The 21298-nt window shown below is 35.6% G+C and overlaps 1 protein-coding gene across 8 annotated transcripts in view; it reads right to left on the minus strand.

Annotated features, from left to right (window-relative positions):
- Positions 1-21298, minus strand: part of LOC143225288 (uncharacterized) — a 66773-nt gene that overhangs the window by 13089 nt on the left and 32386 nt on the right. For all 8 annotated transcript variants that reach the window (XM_076454429.1, XM_076454424.1, XM_076454423.1 and 5 more), the window contains 5 exons: positions 14957-15727; positions 4262-4393; positions 3989-4126; positions 1093-1425; positions 448-558 (listed from right to left, as the gene is read on the minus strand). In XM_076454429.1, coding sequence (XP_076310544.1) covers positions 448-558; positions 1093-1425; positions 3989-4126; positions 4262-4393; positions 14957-15727 — 1485 coding nt within the window. The remainder of the gene's footprint in view (positions 1-447; positions 559-1092; positions 1426-3988; positions 4127-4261; positions 4394-14956; positions 15728-21298) is intronic.

Here is a 21298-nt window from a genome sequence, read left to right on the forward strand (position 1 = left end):
ATAGATTCAAAATACACTTATTATGATAAAATGTAAATATTTTATCACAATAAGTGTATTTCAGTCTATTTTTTTTCCATAACATTGCCATTTAATTTATACAATCTACTGATTTTTAGAGTATACCAACCTTCTCCACTGCAATTAAATAATAAGGCACCAAACTGTAAGCTGCATAGTTTATTCTGATTGGTAGAAAGAGAAAGAAACCCATACAATTTGATATGTTTTTGACATTATCTCTTTTACAAATTTTAAATGTTTAAAGCTACCCAAGCAACTGCAAGTCAATCAATCCACATTTACAACAAAAACTTATATTAGTTTAATACATTTCTCATAATAAACAATGAGTATGTAACATTTAGTATATCACTTGAAAACTCATAACTGATGACAGAAACCTAGTGTTAGTGTAAATATATATTAATAAGCATTCTTTTCTACCTTTATTAGTTCTTCTGACAGTTGCTTTCTTTCCATCTCACTTTTCATTTTCTCATGAAATATCTGCTCTTTTATTGACTTTTGTTGTTCTGCTAGCTCTTGCAATTTAGTCTACAAAAACAAAAAAGAAAACATGAACACTACACTAATAAACAAGCCATTAAGCAAACCCAGATGTTAAACTAACAAGCAATGGATACTTTACTAAATATCAAATTAACAAGTATAGAAAAACAAAATAACTTGGCTGTTAATCTAAGTGCATGTAAAAAGAAAATTTACTTTTTCATGTTTGAAAAAACTAAGGAAATCTATCAACACTGTATATTTAAAAATCTTATTTTCTGCATACAGTTAGGATAACAAGCGATAAAGAAAATAATTTATTTAAAATATAAACAACACAACATACTATATATAAAACAATGTTCCTATTCCTTGATATAAAAGATATACACGTAGAAGCTTTAAACTAAAGTACTATTAATTCTTTTTTTTTTTTCAGTTTCCATCACTATCACATTTGTATATTTTTCTAAATGATTGGTGATTTATGCTATGATGTACAGGAGTTATTCATAATACCTAACTTTCTATATCCACTTAAATTATTGTCACAAATAAATTTAACACAAGTTTCTTTACCTGTCTCTTGTGGACATAAGTTTTAAGTTCCTCAATTTGAAGGTTCAAAGCATCCCTTTCTTCTTCAAAATGTGCTTGGTGTTCAAGATGTTGGAATTCAAGATCCTCAAAAGCTTTTTTCTTAGTTTCTAGCATCTCTGTTTTCCGTTTATGCTGTTCCTGAAATGTTTTATCTTCTTGATTCACAGTCCTAGATGTCTCTGCATCCTGACACTTGGAATGTTCCAGTGATTCTTCAGCTCCATTAAGCAGCTTCTGTAACCCCAACAGCTCTTCTACTTCTTGATAATGTTCCTGTAAGGTTTTTCTTGCTTCATCTAGCTGTTCCAGGTCCTAGTTATTCCAACAAATAATAATTACTCACTGTAAATTATACACAGTATTTACATTAATGGAAATTCCCTACACAAATTGTGTTTCAAAATATGGTTTCATTGTATTAATTTTCTTCTTTAAGAGTCAGTGATATGGAAAGAAGAAAGAAACAGTTATCTTTATCTTTTAAGTTTCAGAAATTAGGTTCTTAAAGGTGAGGTGTTATTTAGTCACATATTTTATATTTCACGTAAATATGTCATTTCTTCACTCCAGGAACTTGCCTATTTTACAGAATAACATGTAACTTGCATAATTTTTTGCAGTCCTGACCAAGCTAATGATCTAACTGCTAAAAGGTTCAGGGCTAATATTTGATAAAAAAGAAGTTTATATTATTTATGGCCCACAAAAAAATAAAATCTACTTAGGTTTAAAGATATTGCTTGAACTTCTGGATGAACTGTTTAACATCATAAATAGAGATCAAAGCATGAGCAACTGTTACAATTATTAGTATGAGTGTTTGACAAGTAGTTTAAAAGCAAACTGAATCTGTAACATACTTGCTTTTCTGTTACTCTCATTTGCTGGGAGAAAAGTAATTTATGTTCAAACAGTCTATACTCAATGAATTGAATAAATCTTATATAAACAGGTAAATTCTGTGAGCTAATAATATTACTAAACATATATTAGAAAGTTATAATGGAATCATAAGAGATTAAAACAAACATCTGAAATGATGACTTATACACTACTATTGATTTATATGAGTACATAAAGAATGTCACAACATTACAGAATTATTAAAATGTAGTTTTCTCTGCTGCAGGGATTTAAAAAATAGAATAAAAATACCCTAAAATAACTTTTACTAATTCCAACAGATATGAGGAAAGAAATGGAATTTTAGAAAAGTTAATATATGCATTATATTTTTTCTTTAGTGTGTATGTTTGTTACTATATATTTGTAAACATACTTATCTAAAGATAACTAATTCAGATTCACAATCTACTCAGTTGCTGCTGGACATAGGTCGCTAAGCCTTTTAAAATTTCACAAATGGAACATATGAAACGAAATACTTTTTTTTTACATTTTATATATGCAGTTGGATAACCAAAAAGTCATAAGTAGTTATACTGATACCATAGAATTCCACTATAATTTATCAAGGTTAGTAACTAAGATGTATACAGGTCTAAAGACTGAGCAGACTTAAAACAATCTACCTCCTTGAAATCTTGGTTTGAAAGAACAAGGTAAACTTATAACACATTAAAATAGCTATAAAACCAGTATGAGGACTTTCTAACCTATTGATTTATTATTCACATGATGTGTATTGAAGTATGTGTGCATAAGGGACCGTTTCTAAAAATTGAAAGAGGTGAATGTGACCACTGTATCTGAATCTGTACATAGTTCATATCTCAGCAAAATGAAAAATATAACATTCTTATTTTACACTCTAGCTTGTCCTAATTTGTACAAAATTATACTCTTAGTAGTTTGACATGACAAAAATCTAATTTTAACAAGTGCTACATTCAATTAGGTAGGTTCTTTTAATATTTACTTTAAATTAAGAAATTAACTCTTATGTAATATTAAAATTTGAGTTATAATCTACAATCTGATCAAACTTATTGAAAAAAATCATAAAATTGTAGTTCAATAAATTTTTGTATGCCAGTCAACAAATGCAATGATATGGCCTTTGATCTGTGACCAATAGTGATAGGGTTAATACCTATGTGCTGTTATCAATTTACCTGTTGATACCTGTGCTCTGTTGATAATTTACCTGTTAATATCTTAACAAATAATTTACCTGCTACAATCTGTGTGTTGTTAACAATTTACCTGTCAATAACTGTATGCTGTTAACAATTTACTTGTTATTATCTGTATAGTGTTAATATGTATTTTGTGTAATTTTACACTACATATTTATTCACAGAAATCATCTTTAGCATCAGGTTCTAGATGCACTAAGAAGCTACACCTGAAATGACCCATTTAATCAGCACTTGTCACATAGTGAAGTTCAAATTCATGATACATCCAAAGTACACAACTGTTAAGATTAATTTCTTAGAGCAGTATATTGTTTTTTTTCCCACCGTTTTTTATTTTGTGGAGGTTTTACACATTGTAATATTTGATGATACCAATGAAATTTAATAATCCTTTTAAAATAATCAATGTTACAAGTGCTGACAATAATGTATTCAACATACCAAAACAAGACATCTCATTCCTTACCTTTACTGTCAGTACCAGCACACATGTAATGTTAAATAATTTTGTCCACCATAATAATGCTAATGAATAGACTTCACTAACGCATTGGTCTTAAAAATAGAGAAATCTTAAAATATACTTTGAGATTTTCTTTTTTTGGGTATAAACTTTAACGTTAGAGATTTTTATCATTAGTTTACAATTTAAAAAAAATTTAAGAAATATAAGGAAAACTTCTGAGAAAACAAATCGTTTTGTATAAAAGATTTATCATCAGCATGTGTTGAAACCTAACACTTTTTCCTGTATCTGTTTAAACAACACCCACTTCTGCCACCACCCTTTCCTCCTCTTTCTGAAGCACCTTCTGTTGTTCTAAAACACTGCTCAGCTTCTTCTGGTTTTCTTCATACTGACGTTCTTCATCTTTCTGTTCTCCATCCACCAGAGCCTGCTCCACTTCTAGCTACAATATAGTAGATTATCACGAGTTAGACAAAAACAATATGTTTACACTCCATTCTCACAGATATATATTAGCTGGATTTTAATAGAGTTTGACCACCAACAGGTTGTTGTATACTGATCCTAAATTTCTTACCTCTTGCACAGTTTCATTTTCTAATTCTTTTATTTCAGTCCATTTCTTCTTTAGTGTAGCTACTTCATGCAGTAACCTTGACTTGGTTTCTAGTAACTTATCAGTATGATTCACCTCTAGTTCTTTTGATGGCTGATGTAAGAAACAGAAAACACTGAAATCACTTAGTGAATTACCTCACAGTTCAATAGTACTTCTATTCAATAGAGTTCTCAAGTGTAGAGTACATTATAAACTTTCTAGAATTTATCTTATTGGTCCTTCCTCTATATTCCTTATCTATTTATATGTTGTCATTGTTTTGTACTCATTTAGCTTCAGAACTTTTTACAATAATTAAGCATATAACCTAATATGCTTGTAAAAAATACAATAAAACTTGTTTAAAATATTACTTAGAGAAACGAAGACCACCCAAATATGCAAAACAAGATAACATTAATCTAATTACAAAATTTCTACAAACTACATTTGTCCATTTCTCATCTGCAGGATGTAGAAAATATTTTTTTAAAAAAGTAACCACTGTATTACAACATTAGATGGCTAATTACCAGTAACACAAATAATTATGTCACTAATGATGACTGGATGTGACTGAATGTAACAAATATGGTGTCACTGACATTATTATACACTACTTTTACCTGGATCCTATAAAATGTTGTTTCTATATCAAGTAAAACAGATAAGAACATTTGAACTTTTTTTTTTTGTTGTGTTATTAACATAAATTACTTACAGGTTATGTGGTTAACAATCTATATATGAAAAAAACCATAAATTTAAGCCATAAACAAAATACATTAACATGAAATAAAATATTCTGCATATTTTTAAAAAAGATCCTCTGGTACAAGCCACAATGTGGGAATATAAAATGTATCATAGGTTTTTGGAGATGATTGAAAAAGTAGGACCCACATTGTGGTGGGGATACACTGCCTATCAGTCTTAACCTCCAATTTGCTAGTCTCACATAAGAAAATTAGAAATTAGGAGAGTGAGTTGTGGAAAGGTGACTGCTCTCCCAAGTTAAAATAAGATAAACATCAAAAAATGAAAAATAAAAAATAAGATGAGAAAAATGAAAATAAATTAGTATAAACCAACACTAAATTAAATATATCATAGTAGTAGAGAGTTCTGAATATTTTGAAAAGACCAAAAGACAATTTTGTATCTACATTCTCTAAGAGTTCTTTATTTTGCTTCAAGAAATATTGCTACAGTGGCCAGGTTTCGATAAGCACATCATTGTTGGCAGCGACAAGTACTGATACTTATGCTATTTTAAAGGTAATTTTCACAGCCCTTTTCATAAGTTAATAACTTATGACATTCTCTGTTTTTCCATTTTTCATGATAGATTTAATAGCATGAAAACAGTAATATTCTCACTGTTGGAAACAACTGTGTCACATACACACGTCATAGCTTTTCACCTCCCAGTAAAAATTCTTCAATTTGTCTCTTAATTATCCTCAATTAGCCCAGTTACCTCACATTTAGGAACTTTTATTTTTTGTCTACAGTATTATGTAGTTCATTAGAAATATTTAATTGAAAACATCTGATGATGTTTTGTCAATTTAAAATAACATGTATTAACTAACACACAAAGTGTATTTTAAAAATTTAATCATGATCCAGTTAATGCACATTATTAAAATACTTTGTTTCAGGGGAGTAACCACACATACACACACAAATACATGTGCCAATTTGGTTCTAGAAACAAATCTACAATTTTTAACATAAAAAATCCTTCAGAAACTACAAATAAATAATAATAATGCTGATATGCTCACTCCATTTTTCAAAGATTATTTTCTGTTGATATATTACACAATCATTAATAGCTAACTGCTATACAACCATTCTTCTTCACACTACCACAAGACAAACATGCTAGGAGTTCAGAAAAGTTTTAATCAGCCAAGAATTATCTGATGATACAAACAATAACATGCAATTATTTTAACCTTTCAGTGACATGATACTTATGTTATGGTAACACGTGGAAAGGGATTAATGTGATATGACAGTTAAGTTACTGGTAATGCATGGCAAGGATTCAATGTGATATGACAATTAATGTTACTAGTAACACATACAGTGGATTCAATGCAATGTGATGGTTTAGTTATTGTTAACACAGAGGATCCTATGTGATACGATACTTATATTATTAATAATACCTAGAGAAAAGTTAGTTTGACATAGTGCTTTCTTATTGGTTGATTCTCAAGAGAACTTGCTGTGAAATAATACTTGTGTTGTCAGTACCTGTTCATGAGGATTCAAGAGTAATGTAGTGTCTGTCATTATGTACTCTTAGTGGCAGTTTAATATAAAATCTTCAGTTATAAAACTTATAATTCATCAACAAAACTTGTATTTTGGGTGAATATGGAGTTTTATGTCCTTGCTTTTGTGTTCCAACATTTCTCACATTCAATTATCTTTTCTTCCTTCTGCAAACAAAATGGGAAAGATGGAAAATCCAGTACTAGCTTTCAACACAGAAATTGTGCAGTGTCTTGTAGAATGTACAATAAAGATTCTCTTTATAAAAACCTTTATTATTAATAGACTCTAAAACAAATACCTGTTTCCTTATGACTCAAACTAACACAGGTGTAATGCTAGTATACACTTACTGAAATTAACATTCATAAACTTTTACTTTTTTCAGCACATACATTAAAAATCTGACATCTTCTGAAACTGAAAATGCATTTCCAATAGATACTTTCTTCTTCTTGATTAGTACTGCCCTCTTAGTGCAAAATTTCAATACTCACCATGAGCCTTCCACCTTTCATTTCCACAAATCTGCATGTAAATGGTTATGCAGCAGCTTTCTACCAATAGGGATGTGACACAACCCCTATCATAACCAGTACCCTCTTAACATTCTCAGTTTAGGAAAACGTTAACATCCAATACGTCTTACCCCCAATCATAAAATAGCTAGAATCCTACGCTGAAATGGAAGAGGGCTAGAGAAAATAAAACAAGATTCTCCCAGGAGATAAATACAAACATGACATTATGGAGTGCTTCAACAAAAAACCTGGTGGAATCTGGAACTGTACAGCAGGTCTGCAATAGGAAGGACTTCATGTTATTGAAACACAACCCTAATCAAGAGTGGGCCATCTTCATTCAACAGTAGATTCACCAAGAATGTACATCTGGAGGATGGTGGGATGTAAGATTGCCACAGTGGGCAACAGTAATCTGCCAGATGTATTTACACTAATATGGTATAATGCTACAACCAAAATCTAGTAGTATCTGAAACTATATATTGGGTCCATCATAGGAAGTACCATACACCATCAACTCCTGCAGAATGTACTGCCCTACTCTCATCCGAGTGATGTATCACTCAGGAGGACAGGATTACATGGCCATTTATGCCAGAGCCATGGAACTGATAAGTGGTAACAACTACCACATTTCACTAGAAGAAAGAAAGGAAAAAACACATTGGAAGATCAGGATGACAGAATCACCAAAGACAGTGCAACAGGCAACCATAATATCCTATTTTGAAAAGCAGAGCTACCATGTCGATGGAGTTCATCAAGCAACAGTCAACAGCATCTGCAACTGTGCAGATGGTCCCTGGTAAAAAAGTCTCAAGCTCAAATAGCAAAGATTGACAACAAACCCTGTTTGCTTCATTCATATGTGTTCATGAGTGTGCAGTCTGGGACAAATATATTTATGAAGCAAATGACTGCTAGCTGTTCTATGGAACACAATCTTTACTGTGTGTATAACCTGATCCTGCAATGTAATTGTTTTGACATAGATGATAATTGAATGGAGACAGAATCAACACCAAGTAGCATCTGAAATGGTACATCAGGAAAAGCTACAGCATAACTGACATCAAGCATGGTCATAGAATGGACAGTGCAAATTCTCAAAAAAAAAAAAGTATACCTGGTCAGGCACTGCTCATCATAGAGCAAGATCCACAATACACTAACAAAAATGCTCCTGCAAATATAGAAATAACAAAAACACTGTACTCACCTATCATAATGACACTGTGGTGTGTAAGATGATGACTGAAGATCCACTGAGCATGAAACAGCCTTGTGATTTAAGTAATGTGAAGCAAAGGTATTATGAGATATAATTCACATAACTCATGATGATGACATCTAGAGGAAGAAAGAAATGGACAGCTATGGACATGGTGAGGTGAAAGATTTGATAAGAAAATACCCTAAAAAGGAGACATTTCTCAGGTGAGAGGGGAAAATATGCCTTTGAAGATCTTGGACCAGACACAGGAAGCAGTCAAGATAAAAATGGTCATAAATGTGGAAAATAGAGGATAATCAAATGGGAGAGAAAATGGAATGATCTTCCTTAACAAAAATGAATGTGTAGGAAAGATGAGAACATAGGAACTGTAGAACAGCATAGCAAGTCTCAATAAAATATTTACAAATCAAAGATATGAAAAATGGGTATCTAAAGTGATACAAGGAACATGAATACAAATGTTCAAATGGAGAAAGATGAGAGCATGAATGACAACAATGAAACTGCTGTTTATTGGGTTGGGGTTGTCTCATTTTACGTGTCTAACCATCGGGCGTTTCTCACCACATTCCAGGATTCTGTCCCCATTTTTCGGGACCCCGGTGTGTGGAGGCTCAACGTCTCCCTCCTTGCCATGGACGAGGTTGGAGATGCTTTGCTTGCCCTTGTTCGGGAGCTCTGTTCTGTCGAGTCTGTCACCAGGTCTTGGTGGGCGGGTCTCAAAGAGGCCTGTGCCTCCTTGCTGCGACAAGCTGGCATGCAGCCTTTGTGAGCCCACCACCTGGCCTTGTGTGGTAAGCAGGACACCTTGGCTTCCTTGCTTTGTGGTGGGCCGACGGATCGCTGGGTCCTCTCAAACATTGAGACACTCCATAGAGAAAGATTTGGACTATTCCAAACTGTTCCGTGTGGCAAGCGTCTCTAGTCTGATCGAGTCGCTCAATTGCAGAACTGTCACCAGGGTTCCACAGTGCAAGGCATGGGAGATGGCTATGACCAGACACATCTCCAGTTTGGTGTTGGAGAATAGTCAATTGTCATCTGACATCTCCGACATTCTGGATGCGTGCCTTGGCTACTACTGCGCTTTATTTTCGGCTTTGCCTGTAAGCGTGGGGTTGTGATGACATTACACAATTTTTGCCCTCCCTCGACCCTTCCTTTCCCGAACAGCTGGTGAATCCCGTCACCTTGGGTGAGTGTTGGTCAGCCATTCAGTTCATGCCACTTGGTAAGTGTCTTGGGACGGATGGGCTGCCAGTGGAATTTTATAGCTATGTGTGGCATATTGTTGGACCCTCTTTTGTCAGAATTTTTAATGCCTGTCTGACTGCAGGGTCTCTGCCACCAGGAATACTGGATGAGCTAATTACACTTACCTGTAAGGATCCCAGCCAGTCTGAAGATCTTTCCTCATGGTGCCCCATTTCTCTCCTAAACATGGATGCAAAGATTATTTCTAAGGTCCTGTGTGCCCATTTGGGTGTGGTCATGCCTTCCTTGGTCTGCTGCACTCAGACTTGTGGTGTGCAGAGCAGAAGTATCCAACAAAATGTGGTGTTTCTCAGGAACCTGTTCCACTACATCACGGATTGGGATATCCCTGCTGTCTTTGTGTCACTCAATCTGAGCAAAGCTTTTGATTGGGTTCACCATGGATTTCTGTGGTTCATTCTGGGGAGGTGTGGCCTCCCTCCAGTTTTTGTCCAGTACATGCAAGCCTTGTACATGACTGCTTCGAGCAGACTCTTGGTTAATGGGTACCTGACGTCGTCCTTTCCAATCTTACAGGGGGTTTGTGAGGGCTGCCTGTTGTCCCCAACACGTAAAGTGTTGGTTATCGAGTGCCTACTCTCTCATTTGTACTACTCGGTCTCACTGCATGGCCTCCAGATGCCAGTGATGTATGTCATGCACGCAGACGATGTGAACCTGTTCCTCAAGAACCTCACATCGTTAGGTTTAGCGCTGACCATCATCCATCGTTACTCTCGAACCAGTGGTGCCCAGCTGAATATTCCAAAGTCTCATGCGCGGGGATTTGGCAAATGGGCCTCATCTGCCGACTCCCCATTTGGTCTGGAATGGACCCCTCTCCTCAATCACTTGCTTTGGGGAGTTTGTTTTCTCATGGGCCCTGGGGCTGGTTGGGAGGGGTGGTTCAGCATATTGGTTCAGCCGTGCACGATTACCACTACTGCCCTTTTAATCTGTTTGACAAGGTGGAGGTGGTGAGGAGGAGGATCCTCCCCTTGGTCTGGTACCTGGGGGCCGTCCTTCCTCTGGATGACTGCACTGCACGAACCATTGAGCGCCATGTCTATGACTTCCTGTGAGGTGGCAAACCTGAGGTGGTGTCTCGGCTCTCCTTGACCCTGCCTCCTCACAGGGGTGGTCTGGGTATCCCATGTGTCCGGACCCAGTGTCTTTCCCTTTTTCTGTCTGTCCTTGGAGAATCACCCTTGTTGCCACCTTGCAAGATTTTTGATTGGCATAGGGTGCAGGCTCTTTGGTGTGCCTTTGAGCCTACAGACACCTATGTGTTTTGACTCTCCTTCCTGTTATGTCGACGCTGCTGCAGCAATACGGCGGTGTCGTACCATGTCTGCCGATGTACCAACGGACTCTCATTCTCTCTACCGCCTGCTGGTCCCTGCATGTTCCCACAGTATAGAGCGATACCTCTGTGGGACATTGTTTGGGGCCGAGTTGCGCTGCACCATGTTGATCGCTACCTTCAGACTTTCAACTTGTGTGTGGTGTATGACATTCTACCAGTGAGAAATCGTTCCTACCTGTGGAACTATTGTGGGTCTGAATTGTGTCCAGTGTGTCACACTCAGGTAGAGTCTGTCTTGCACAGGTTGGTACTCTGACATCAGCAGAGATCTGGGAAAGGGTTGCGAGCCTTTTCCAGGTCCCGCCACTCTCGGTGGAGACCATCCTGTACCATATACCGGTCCCTGTTCCCAGCCAACCTGGTCTTTTCCTTTCAGTACACAATTACCATCTTTAAGTAAGTCATCTGGCTTGCTCGGAACAACTTGGTCTTCAAGCAGGCTCCAGTGTCGTACTTTTTGATACTGGGTATGGCCAGATACTGGCTGTTACTCTGCCTTGAGGCAGACTACCAGTGTCTGAGTTCTGGGACGTTTTACCATCTCTGGCAGCCAGACGTTTCACCCTTTTGTGCGTTGGTGTGAAGGGGTGAAATCGGGTGGATATCGGCTTCTGAGCTGCCCTGCCTCCACTCTTGCTTCTTGTGTTTTTGGAAATATTACTGTTGTGTATATTTACCATTTTATTTTTTTTGGTCAACATTCATATTTCTATATATTTCATGTTTTTGTTCATATTAATGTTTATATGTACTTACTGTTTTGGTCATATTAAAATGTTTGTATATATTTAATGCTTTTGTTTCCATTTGTTCATATTTATGTTTCTATATATGTTTTTTTCCATTTGTATATATTCATGTTTGTATATATATTTAATGTTTTTCGCTTGTATATATTTCTTGTCTTGCCTTTTTGTCCTGTTTTCTTTGTTGTTAATAAATTCAAAATGAGAGCAAAAGAGCTGTCAGGCCTTCACAAAGAAAATTGTAGCAGCTTATAAGTCTGGTAAGGGTTTTAAAAAGATCTCAAAAGAGTATGAAATCAGCCATTCCACTGTCCAGAAAATAGTCAACAAGTGGAGGGCTTTCAAAACAACTGCCAACATGTCCAGGTCTGGTCGTTCAAGCAAGTTCACCCCGAGAGCAGACCGCAAGATGCTAAAAGAGGTCTCCAAACACCCTAACATGTCATCATGGGACCAACAGCAGGCTCTGGCTACTGTTGATGTGAAAGTGCATGCCTCTACAATCAGAAAGAGACTGCACAAGTTTAACTTGCATGGGAGGTGTGCAAGGAGGAAACCTTTGCTCTCTAAGAGAAACATCAAGGCTAGACTAAAGTTTGTCAGAGAAAGTGTAGACAAAGACCAGAACTTCTGGAATAATGTTCTTTAGACAGATGAGTCCAAAATTGAATTATTTGGACACCAGAACAGAGGACATGTTTAGCATCAACCAAATACAGCATTCCAGGAAAAGAACCTCATACCAACTGTAAAGCATGGAGGTGGAAGTGTCATGGTTTGGGGCTGCTTTGCTCCAGCAGGACCTGGACAGCTCACAATCATAGAATCCACCATGAAATCTACTGTGTATCAGAAGGTGTTTGAGGATCATGTGAGACCATCTATAAGAAAATTAAAACTGAAGTGAAACTGGACCCTGCAACATGACAATGACCCAAAACATACCAGTAAATCCACCAAGGATTGCTGAAAACTAAAAAATGGAGAGTCCTGGAATGGCCGAGTCAAAGCCCAGATCTTAATCCTATTGAGATGATGTGGGGTGACTTGAAATGGGCTGTACATGCAAGAAACCCCTCAAACATCTCACAGCTGAAAGAATTCTGCATTGAGGAGTGGGGCAAACTTTCTTTGGACTGATGTCAGAGACTGGCAGATGGCTACAACAAGCGTCTCACTGCAGTTATTTCAGCCAAAGGGGGTAACACTAGCTATTAGGTGGTAGAGTGTGCTATCTTTTTCCTCAGTTCGAATATGCATTTTTGTAGCATGACATTTACAGAAGATCTTGAAAATTCTTTTCTTCAGTTTTAATTGTTTAGTTATATTCCAATAATCTCTTAGTATTGTTAAACTTGAGATTAAATATCTATATATCCATAAATGTTACAAAAATACACAGGTTTTTATAGGGTGTCCTAACTTTTTCACATGACTGTAGATGTTTTTTTTTTTAATAAAATAACTCCAAGTCTCAAACTAAACTTATTACACTTCATTCAGAATGTAATCCTGTTATCAAGTATTGTATTATACCTAATACAGGTGTAAACAGTGAAGTCTTAATCATACATCAATATATGCATGCAAGGGCACAAAACATTTATTAAATGTTTCAGAAAAAAGATATCTTTATCAATAATCATTTGAAATGGAAACAAGTATAACTATGGTAACAAATATACCATGTCAAATACAAATAATGACATCAAGTTATAACAATCTTACATAGTAAGAATATTACGTCAAGTTGAGGTAAAGAGAGGGAATTGTTTAATGGTAAAAATTCTTTCACTGGAAATTTAGTTTCAAGCTTACTAGCAGCAGTGTATGAAAAACATTGCTAATTAAACAGTTCTTTCTCCCTCTCACTCTCTCAATGATACAAATCTTCATATACCTCAAGATGGTTTTAACTTGATATTTTTACTTATTTTTAATACATTATTTCTGTTACTGAAATTATATTTGTTTAAATCTCTCTCTCTCTCTAAACTACAATTCAAGTTGATTCCACTTTTCAATGTATAACCATTTTTTTATTACCAAAGCATCAAATAAAAAGCAGTTTGGTACAAAAAAAATTCAAGTTTGTTTTAATATAAACACCTGCTTTTGTGTTTGTTTTTTAATCTGTGAGGTAGGTGAAATTAAGGTTAAGCTAGATTGAAGAGTTACTGCAAACACAATTTAGGTCTTTTTGTTTTTTCCAATACAAAAAAAAACAAAAAAACAGCACTTTATGTAATGGGCTATCTTAATAGTTCAGTCTCAATGTTGAATGTGTATTTTGTAGTTGCATTTTTATTCATTTATCATCTTTTTTTTTCTTCTTATAAAATTAAAAAGTATACTTTATCTATGGTTTAGATATGTTGTGTAAAAATATGAACATTTTGTAACTTGTTTAAATAATTATACATACATATGTATTACCAGTGACAAAATCCTTTTATTCTAAAACATTTAATAAACATATTTTATGCCCTTATCTTCTTATTTTTTTGGGTAAAACTAAGTTTTACGACTAATGAATTGATTACTGATATTGTAATCATTATGTATTATATTTCAAATGAACAATCTCATGAATCTAGTGATATTTTCATACAGAAGGATGGTGCAACACTAATTTATTGGGTTCATCCTCCACACCCCAAAACTTCCATCTTTTGTTCCTCTCCTGGACAAAATTTTCAAACAAGTGATGCATATAAAGGAGTTGCATCCACTTAGGCTTGTAGAACCATCAAACTGGTCCACTGTAGCCTGTAGTGTGATGGAAGAAACTAATTATATTCAAAGTGGAAAGTTTGGGGAAGAGATTTTCTCAGTGTGCTATGGAAGGTTTCCAGCAAACAAATCCTGCTGCTTTCTAAACACATCTTATACTCAAGACTCTGTCAACATGGTATATTTTAACAGATGTTATAAAAATGGTACATTATTCTTGCCAATATTGCACATTCTTGTATCATAAACTGCCAAGATGATACATTATTATGCTAACATGGCATATCATTCTACCATAAACTGGCAACACAGCACATTATTTTATCAAATGTTATAAAAATCATGCACTTTTCTATCATACAATGTCAATATGATATATTATCATATCACACACTGACAACACAAAACATTATTCTATCAGGCATTGTCAACATGGTGCAGACACACAGAGATAATAAAGAAATGATAAATTATCCTATCAAGCAGTGTCAACATAGAACATTTTTACTTAAAACAATTACTTACTGAAATTGATGGAAACTGATATTCATTTGTCATGTCTGGTTTGGTTTCTAAAACGTTATCCAAGTTTTTATCAGCTTTACTATAATATTCAGGATCATTCCACACAAACTTGTCCTTAACAAGAACAGTCCGGATTTTGTTTCTAGGAGACTGAGGACATACCAATGATGACATTCCTGTGGAAGGAGTGCACATGTTAATATTAGTGGAATAAATCTCTTTTGGACTCAAAGGCACATCTTTTGATCCTGGGAGTGGATTTAAGATGTAGCTTAACTCATCTTCTGAAGAGAATGAATTAAGTGAGTTCGGATTTCCATTTGCAACAATGTCACTGTATACACCTCTATTATTATGAGGCTCCCCTAGTTGAGATGTAAGGTAGTTAGATCGGTCACGTGGCAGTGATCCATTCGTTTTGATTCGGTTTTGAATAGGAGGGGAGTGAACTGGTGACAGATCACCATCTTTTTGTACAGAAGCTTGCCCTAATCTGTGTGGTTCCATAACACCAACTTCAACTGAATCTGCCACTTTCTCTTTACTTACAAAACTTTGGTTATTAGTACAGGCCTCAACAGCACATGACTTCAATAGATCACATGAACTAGAATCGTAACACACCTGGTACTTTCTGTTCTCTTCTTTTTCACTCATTTCATTTTCTTTTTTAGACTGATGCTCATATTCTGCACACATACTTAAAATTTCTTCAAGTCTCAGTCTTTCTTGAAGTTGTTCTTCTTCTTCCCTCCTACGTCCTTCTACTGCCTGGGGAGCAAAATAAGTATTAACTTACACTTTGATATCAAAACTGTGCTTCTACAAAGTTATACAAATTCCAATAGTTTCTTTGAATGCTATCAAGTTAATAAAATTAATTGTTGAAAGGGATACACCATTTGATGCAAGGCAATAATTTAAAGAGTTATTCAACTTGAAGAAGTGCATCTTTTCTTTAGGAAAGTTTACAGGTTGGTTGGTTGTTTGGTGTTTATTGGCCCAGAGCTACTAGGCTATTTACACCAAACAACTGTTAAAAACTAAAATTAAAATTGTTATAAAATGTAAAGAATGAATCAATGTAAAGTTAAATAAACTTTAAACACATATTAAAAACTTAGATTTAAAAATTCCAATGGCCTTTAAAATATTAGCAAGATTGACAACGTTGCCATTGCCAATGACACAGGATGAACGTATGTTAAAAAAAAGTCTAAAATATTGCTGTTGCTCATGGTTGTAATAAAAGGCATGACTGTAAAATGTGGGCTATTGTGAGTTCAGTGTCACACAGACCATACATTGGTGCAGCAGTCCCAAATAAAAGAAAATGATGAGTCAAAAAAACTATGACCAGTGTGTAGCCTAGCCAGGACAACCTCCTTCTACAGATTCTTATGGAAGCAAGATAGCCTAAAGAGCAATAGAAGGCTTGATCTGGGTGGACAAGAGAAACCAAACAAGATAAGCATTAACCATCCTCTCTAAGATCTTGCATAGACAGCTCAAAGCAATTGGATGACAGTTTAAAGGATTCTCTGGATCCTTCTCAGGCTTAGAGAAAGGGAGGACAATAGAATGGTGCCGAAGCATCAGGAAAAACATTCTCCTGTCAGGTCCAATAAAATATCACCAGAAGAATGACAAGAGAGGTAGAAGAGACAGCACAGCATCTCCTAGTGAACATCATCAGATTTGACTGAGATTCTGCCAGACCAATGAAGAGCAAGTTTGAGTTCCACCAGCGTAAAGGGCGATTATACTCATAGAGACAATCTGCCCGAATGGAAAGAGGTGATCGTTCTGCCTGAGTCTTGATGGCTAAGAAGGTGGGAGATGAAGCAGAAACGCTAGATGCACAAGAAAAGCTTTCACTATGAGTATTGGCAATACTCTGGGCATTGGGAACTTCCTGGCTATCAGAGAGCAAGATCAAAGGGGTGCAGAAGTGTACTGCAAACTGACCTTCCAAATCTTGTCCCACATGACTTTGGACCTACTGGTAAAAGATATGCCAGTTGTGAATCCAAGATTCCTTCTGTCTTTGACATCTTACTTGCTGACCATGTGTATGAGCCCACTGGAAAGCAATGTGGTTTAAAAGTGTGGGATACCTATGAAAGTCATCTCAGGACTGCCTATTTTTGAGCCTTCTGTGCCATGTGGTAGGCAGGATTGCATCACATATTAGGCTGTTGTGGAAAACAAATCAAGGTTTTAGGAATAAACTGAGCAGCTGCTTGAACAATACAGTCAGTTACTGTTGCCACACAGTTTTTCTATTGACGGCTTAGATATGACAGTAGGATCAAGTTCTGAGAGAGCATTGAAACATGGCCAATTGGCCTGGTCCAGCTTCCACTGAGTGACGCAAGTCAGGTGGCATCAACTATGGCCAGTCTTTCTCAAAATGATCACTGTCCCATGGGTCACTGTCAACCCTCCAAGAGTAGTGAGAGAAAAATGAAGAGTAGACAGAGAGATCAACAGCAGTAAAAAACTAACTAGGTGCATGAAAATAAGTATAAACACCAGTACTGAAGAGAGAAAGGTTGTTATCCGAGAGCATATGTTCTAGAGAGTGACCCCTTCCATCAATATCAGCATCTCCCCAGAGAAGATTATGACTGTTAAAGTCCCCCAAGATTAAAAAGGAAGATGGCAACTGTTCAATAAGAGCATCAAGATCCAATTACTCATAGGTGTCTTCAGGAGACACGTAGAGAGTACAGACAACAATGGTACGACCCAAGAAAACACAGATGGCTACAACATCAAAGAGTGTATTGAGTTGCAAAGATAAAGCAGGCATGTGCTAGTCAACCAACAGTGCCAAACCTCCATGCACTTTTCCATCACACAACCCATCATTGCATTATAAAGAAAACTACCAAAAGGTGACTATATCGGCAGGTTTGAAAATGAAAGAAAAACACACAGGATGATAAGAATCAGTCAGCACTTTGTTATAAATTAGAACAGAAACCTCAACAGTTCCATTGTATCAGTGTGGCCATTTTTTTATTTATGTGTAGGAGAACTGGGTAAAGAACCCTGCTGTTTTTGACCACATCTTTTCTCTTTATTCTCTTTAGTAGAAAGAGGTCTATCAATCTCCATGGATCCTGCCCTAGGTCAAATGTAAGTAGATGAAGATTCCAGTGATTGAGGGCATGAATGAATAATTGTTTTGCATTTCGGGGCTGAAGACAAAGAAATGCCAGAAGCTGGAGCCAAAGGAAGTGGATCCAGTGAGCCTCTGTAAGAAATGGTGGGGATATAGATAAATGTTCACTTGTCAACTCTACTAACCCAGGAGGGCAAAAAATTTAAGCGGTTTGAAAACAACTCTGTCGGATACACGGAGAGATCTGTCTGCACTCCCAGTATAATGAGTGCAACAGCATACATATGAGATGGAGTGGTGGACAGTAACTTTTGAGCCTTGAGGTAAGAAGTATTATGAACTGTTTTCAAATGCTATACCTCTTTTCCTCCACCCACAAAGAATACAAACAAAGTAAGATGGGTGAGAGCCACTATAATTAACACAATGAGGGCTCATTTCATACTAGTAGGCATCATAACCCTTGCCACCACAACAAGCATGTATTAAAGAACCATGACATGATGTCCGAGTGACCAAACCACTGATATTGGAAACATCTGAGAGGGTTTCAAATATATTGCCATACTTTGAAATTTAGATAACCTGCCTTGAGGTGACAAGTGGATGCTGTGATGTAAACATCAAAATTAGGACATTGGATGGCATTATAATTCCATCTTTGCAAGTGGAGATAAGCCTCACTGCAAAAGCTCATTGGGTAGAGAAACCTCAGAATGTAGTTTTTGACTGACTTAGCAAAGCCAGAAAGCCCCTCTAGTCTCTTCTGAATAAAATGGAAGACATTTGCCCAAAAGATTTGTCTAATTAAGAATATAATATCAGAAAATGAGGTACGGGTGTTACAGATGTTGAAATCTGCTGCTCAGAATCTTCAAGATGTGGTCATTTACCTATGGACTGTTTTTACACTATTTTATTTTTATTTGGGGGATCCATAATAAAGAAAGAATATTTCAGTGCCCACTAGCATCATCCACCATGCAGCCCTACAAGTGGATGCACTACGGCGTGAAAGAAGGACACTGCAACAACATCAGGGTTTCGTGAACAACATACACAAACACCAGCACCAGACACAGTATCCACAACACCAGTTGAAAACATCCAACACTGGTACTTGGTTGACCCTAGCCCAACTAGATCAGCAAACTGACCTTGGAGGAGAGGGCATATCAAGGTTGCCCATCCAGAGGAATTTAAGGCCAAAATGGTGTGGCAGGATTGGACCCCTTCAACCACAAGGATCCTTTCCTCCCCTTCTTGGTTCATCATGCACAGCAAACTCATAGGTGGATGTTTAAATCCCAGAGGAGGTAAAGTGAAAGTACAAAACCTTTTAATGGGAGGTCCCCTCACGATGTACAGGAATCCACACCAAGAGGAAAGTTTGCAGTTGGTTGCATAGACTTTAAAAGAAAAACATTATAATAAAATCGCCTGATGTCTAATGATGCCACTAAGTCTCATACACATGCAGTGATTTGAAATCTATATTCATTTAATACATATATATTTAAATTATTTAATACAATGTTTCTAGTGATTGAAAATAATTAATTCTCTTTGTGAACACTTTCAAAATATTAAGCTGTTTCAGCTTCAAAAAGTGACATGAAATTCTATACAACATATGAAAAGTAACTAGCAGATTGAGGCTTCTTTACATTGTATCTTCTCAAAGTTAATCACTCCAATAATTGCTTAAAAACTGGTAATTAATAGATAAAACAGAATAAAACAAAAATTCATACATATATACTCTAAACACAGACCAGCTAAACTGTAATAGATGAACAGACTAAAATAAACAAGTAAACTAAAACCAATATAACTGCTTTTTCTTTAGTTTGAATAAAACAATATCAACAATGAAAAAAGAACAAAAACAACTTCAGTTCAGAGGTGAGAAAGAGAGAATGTGAAAAAATAACTGGTTGTATTACATAGAATATATCATGGAAACTTTCAACACAAAATAAATTGTACATTCCATGCTAATCACACACACACAAAAACACAGATCACACTTTCAGTATAATACACTCAAATAAGACAGCCAGTTAAGACATTTAATCACTAGAAAAAAATTATTTGAGAAAAACATTGTTATCACAGCCTACTATCAATATCCATTTCAATAAGAAGAGGTTTGATAACAGTGAAATAAAAAAATAAAGAAACAGAGTTGCATTTATAAAACTATATAAATATTGTATATATAACTTTCCACAAGCATATAATTAACTGGTTTTAATTACGTCAGTAGAAAAGATATGGAGCATTCATTAATTTGTTGTAAATATTTCTTTAGAAAATATGCACAAATTTTTAAAGCTATTAAAAATAATATCTGTAGCTTAAACATAAAAAGTTTACAAAAACCAGATGTGAAAGCCTTTTAGTTTCAAGATATTTCACAGATTATATAATGCAGGCAAATTATCTAGTGTTGAGATAGCTCCATAACTATGATCACGAAAGACAGAAAACTGTCCCACATAATTATATAGAAACAAACCAGGCATGTAAATTTCCTCAAAACATTTAATGGTAGCTAGATATTCGAATATTTGTCTGCTTTTTTTATATAAAAGAAATATTTATATGGTAATAATGTTAAATGACATTTCAAACAAGGATGTCTTCAGTGTTCTCCAGAAATGGGAAAAAAAAAAAACTGGCATAGCCGTGTGCTTGACAGGCTATAAAAACAAACCCTAAGTCAATGCAAATCAGTCAGCAAAATTGCAAATTGAAAGCTATGGTTATGAAAGGGAATCTATCAATCTAATATGCCACTAGAGCAAAACCTGACATATTTCTTGGTACAATTAACAAGATAACAAACAATAATGTCCAGACTTACAAGCCAGAAATTCACAATCTTCCAGCAAAACCACAAGATCAACAGCTGTTTTAACTACAAAAGACAATAAACTGAAATGTCAGAAATCTTGTTTGTCCACATTGCTGACAAATCCCTAATGTACCTTTCAAAGGATTTTTCAGGTTATAGTGTTTTTAATTTTACATTTAGAATTAAGCCACTAATAAGAAACTACACATTAGAAGAGGGACAACATCAACACAACTATTCTCTAAAGAAGATTGTTCTTGTGAAAACCTCAGTGCAAAGCCATCTTCAAGATGTACAGCATGATCAGTATGGAAGATCTGTGTGCTGAAAACAGTATCATTTCCAAAAACAT

Source organism: Tachypleus tridentatus, chromosome 9 (genome assembly GCF_004210375.1).
Source record: "Tachypleus tridentatus isolate NWPU-2018 chromosome 9, ASM421037v1, whole genome shotgun sequence".
Taxonomy (NCBI): Eukaryota; Metazoa; Arthropoda; class Merostomata; order Xiphosura; family Limulidae; genus Tachypleus; species Tachypleus tridentatus.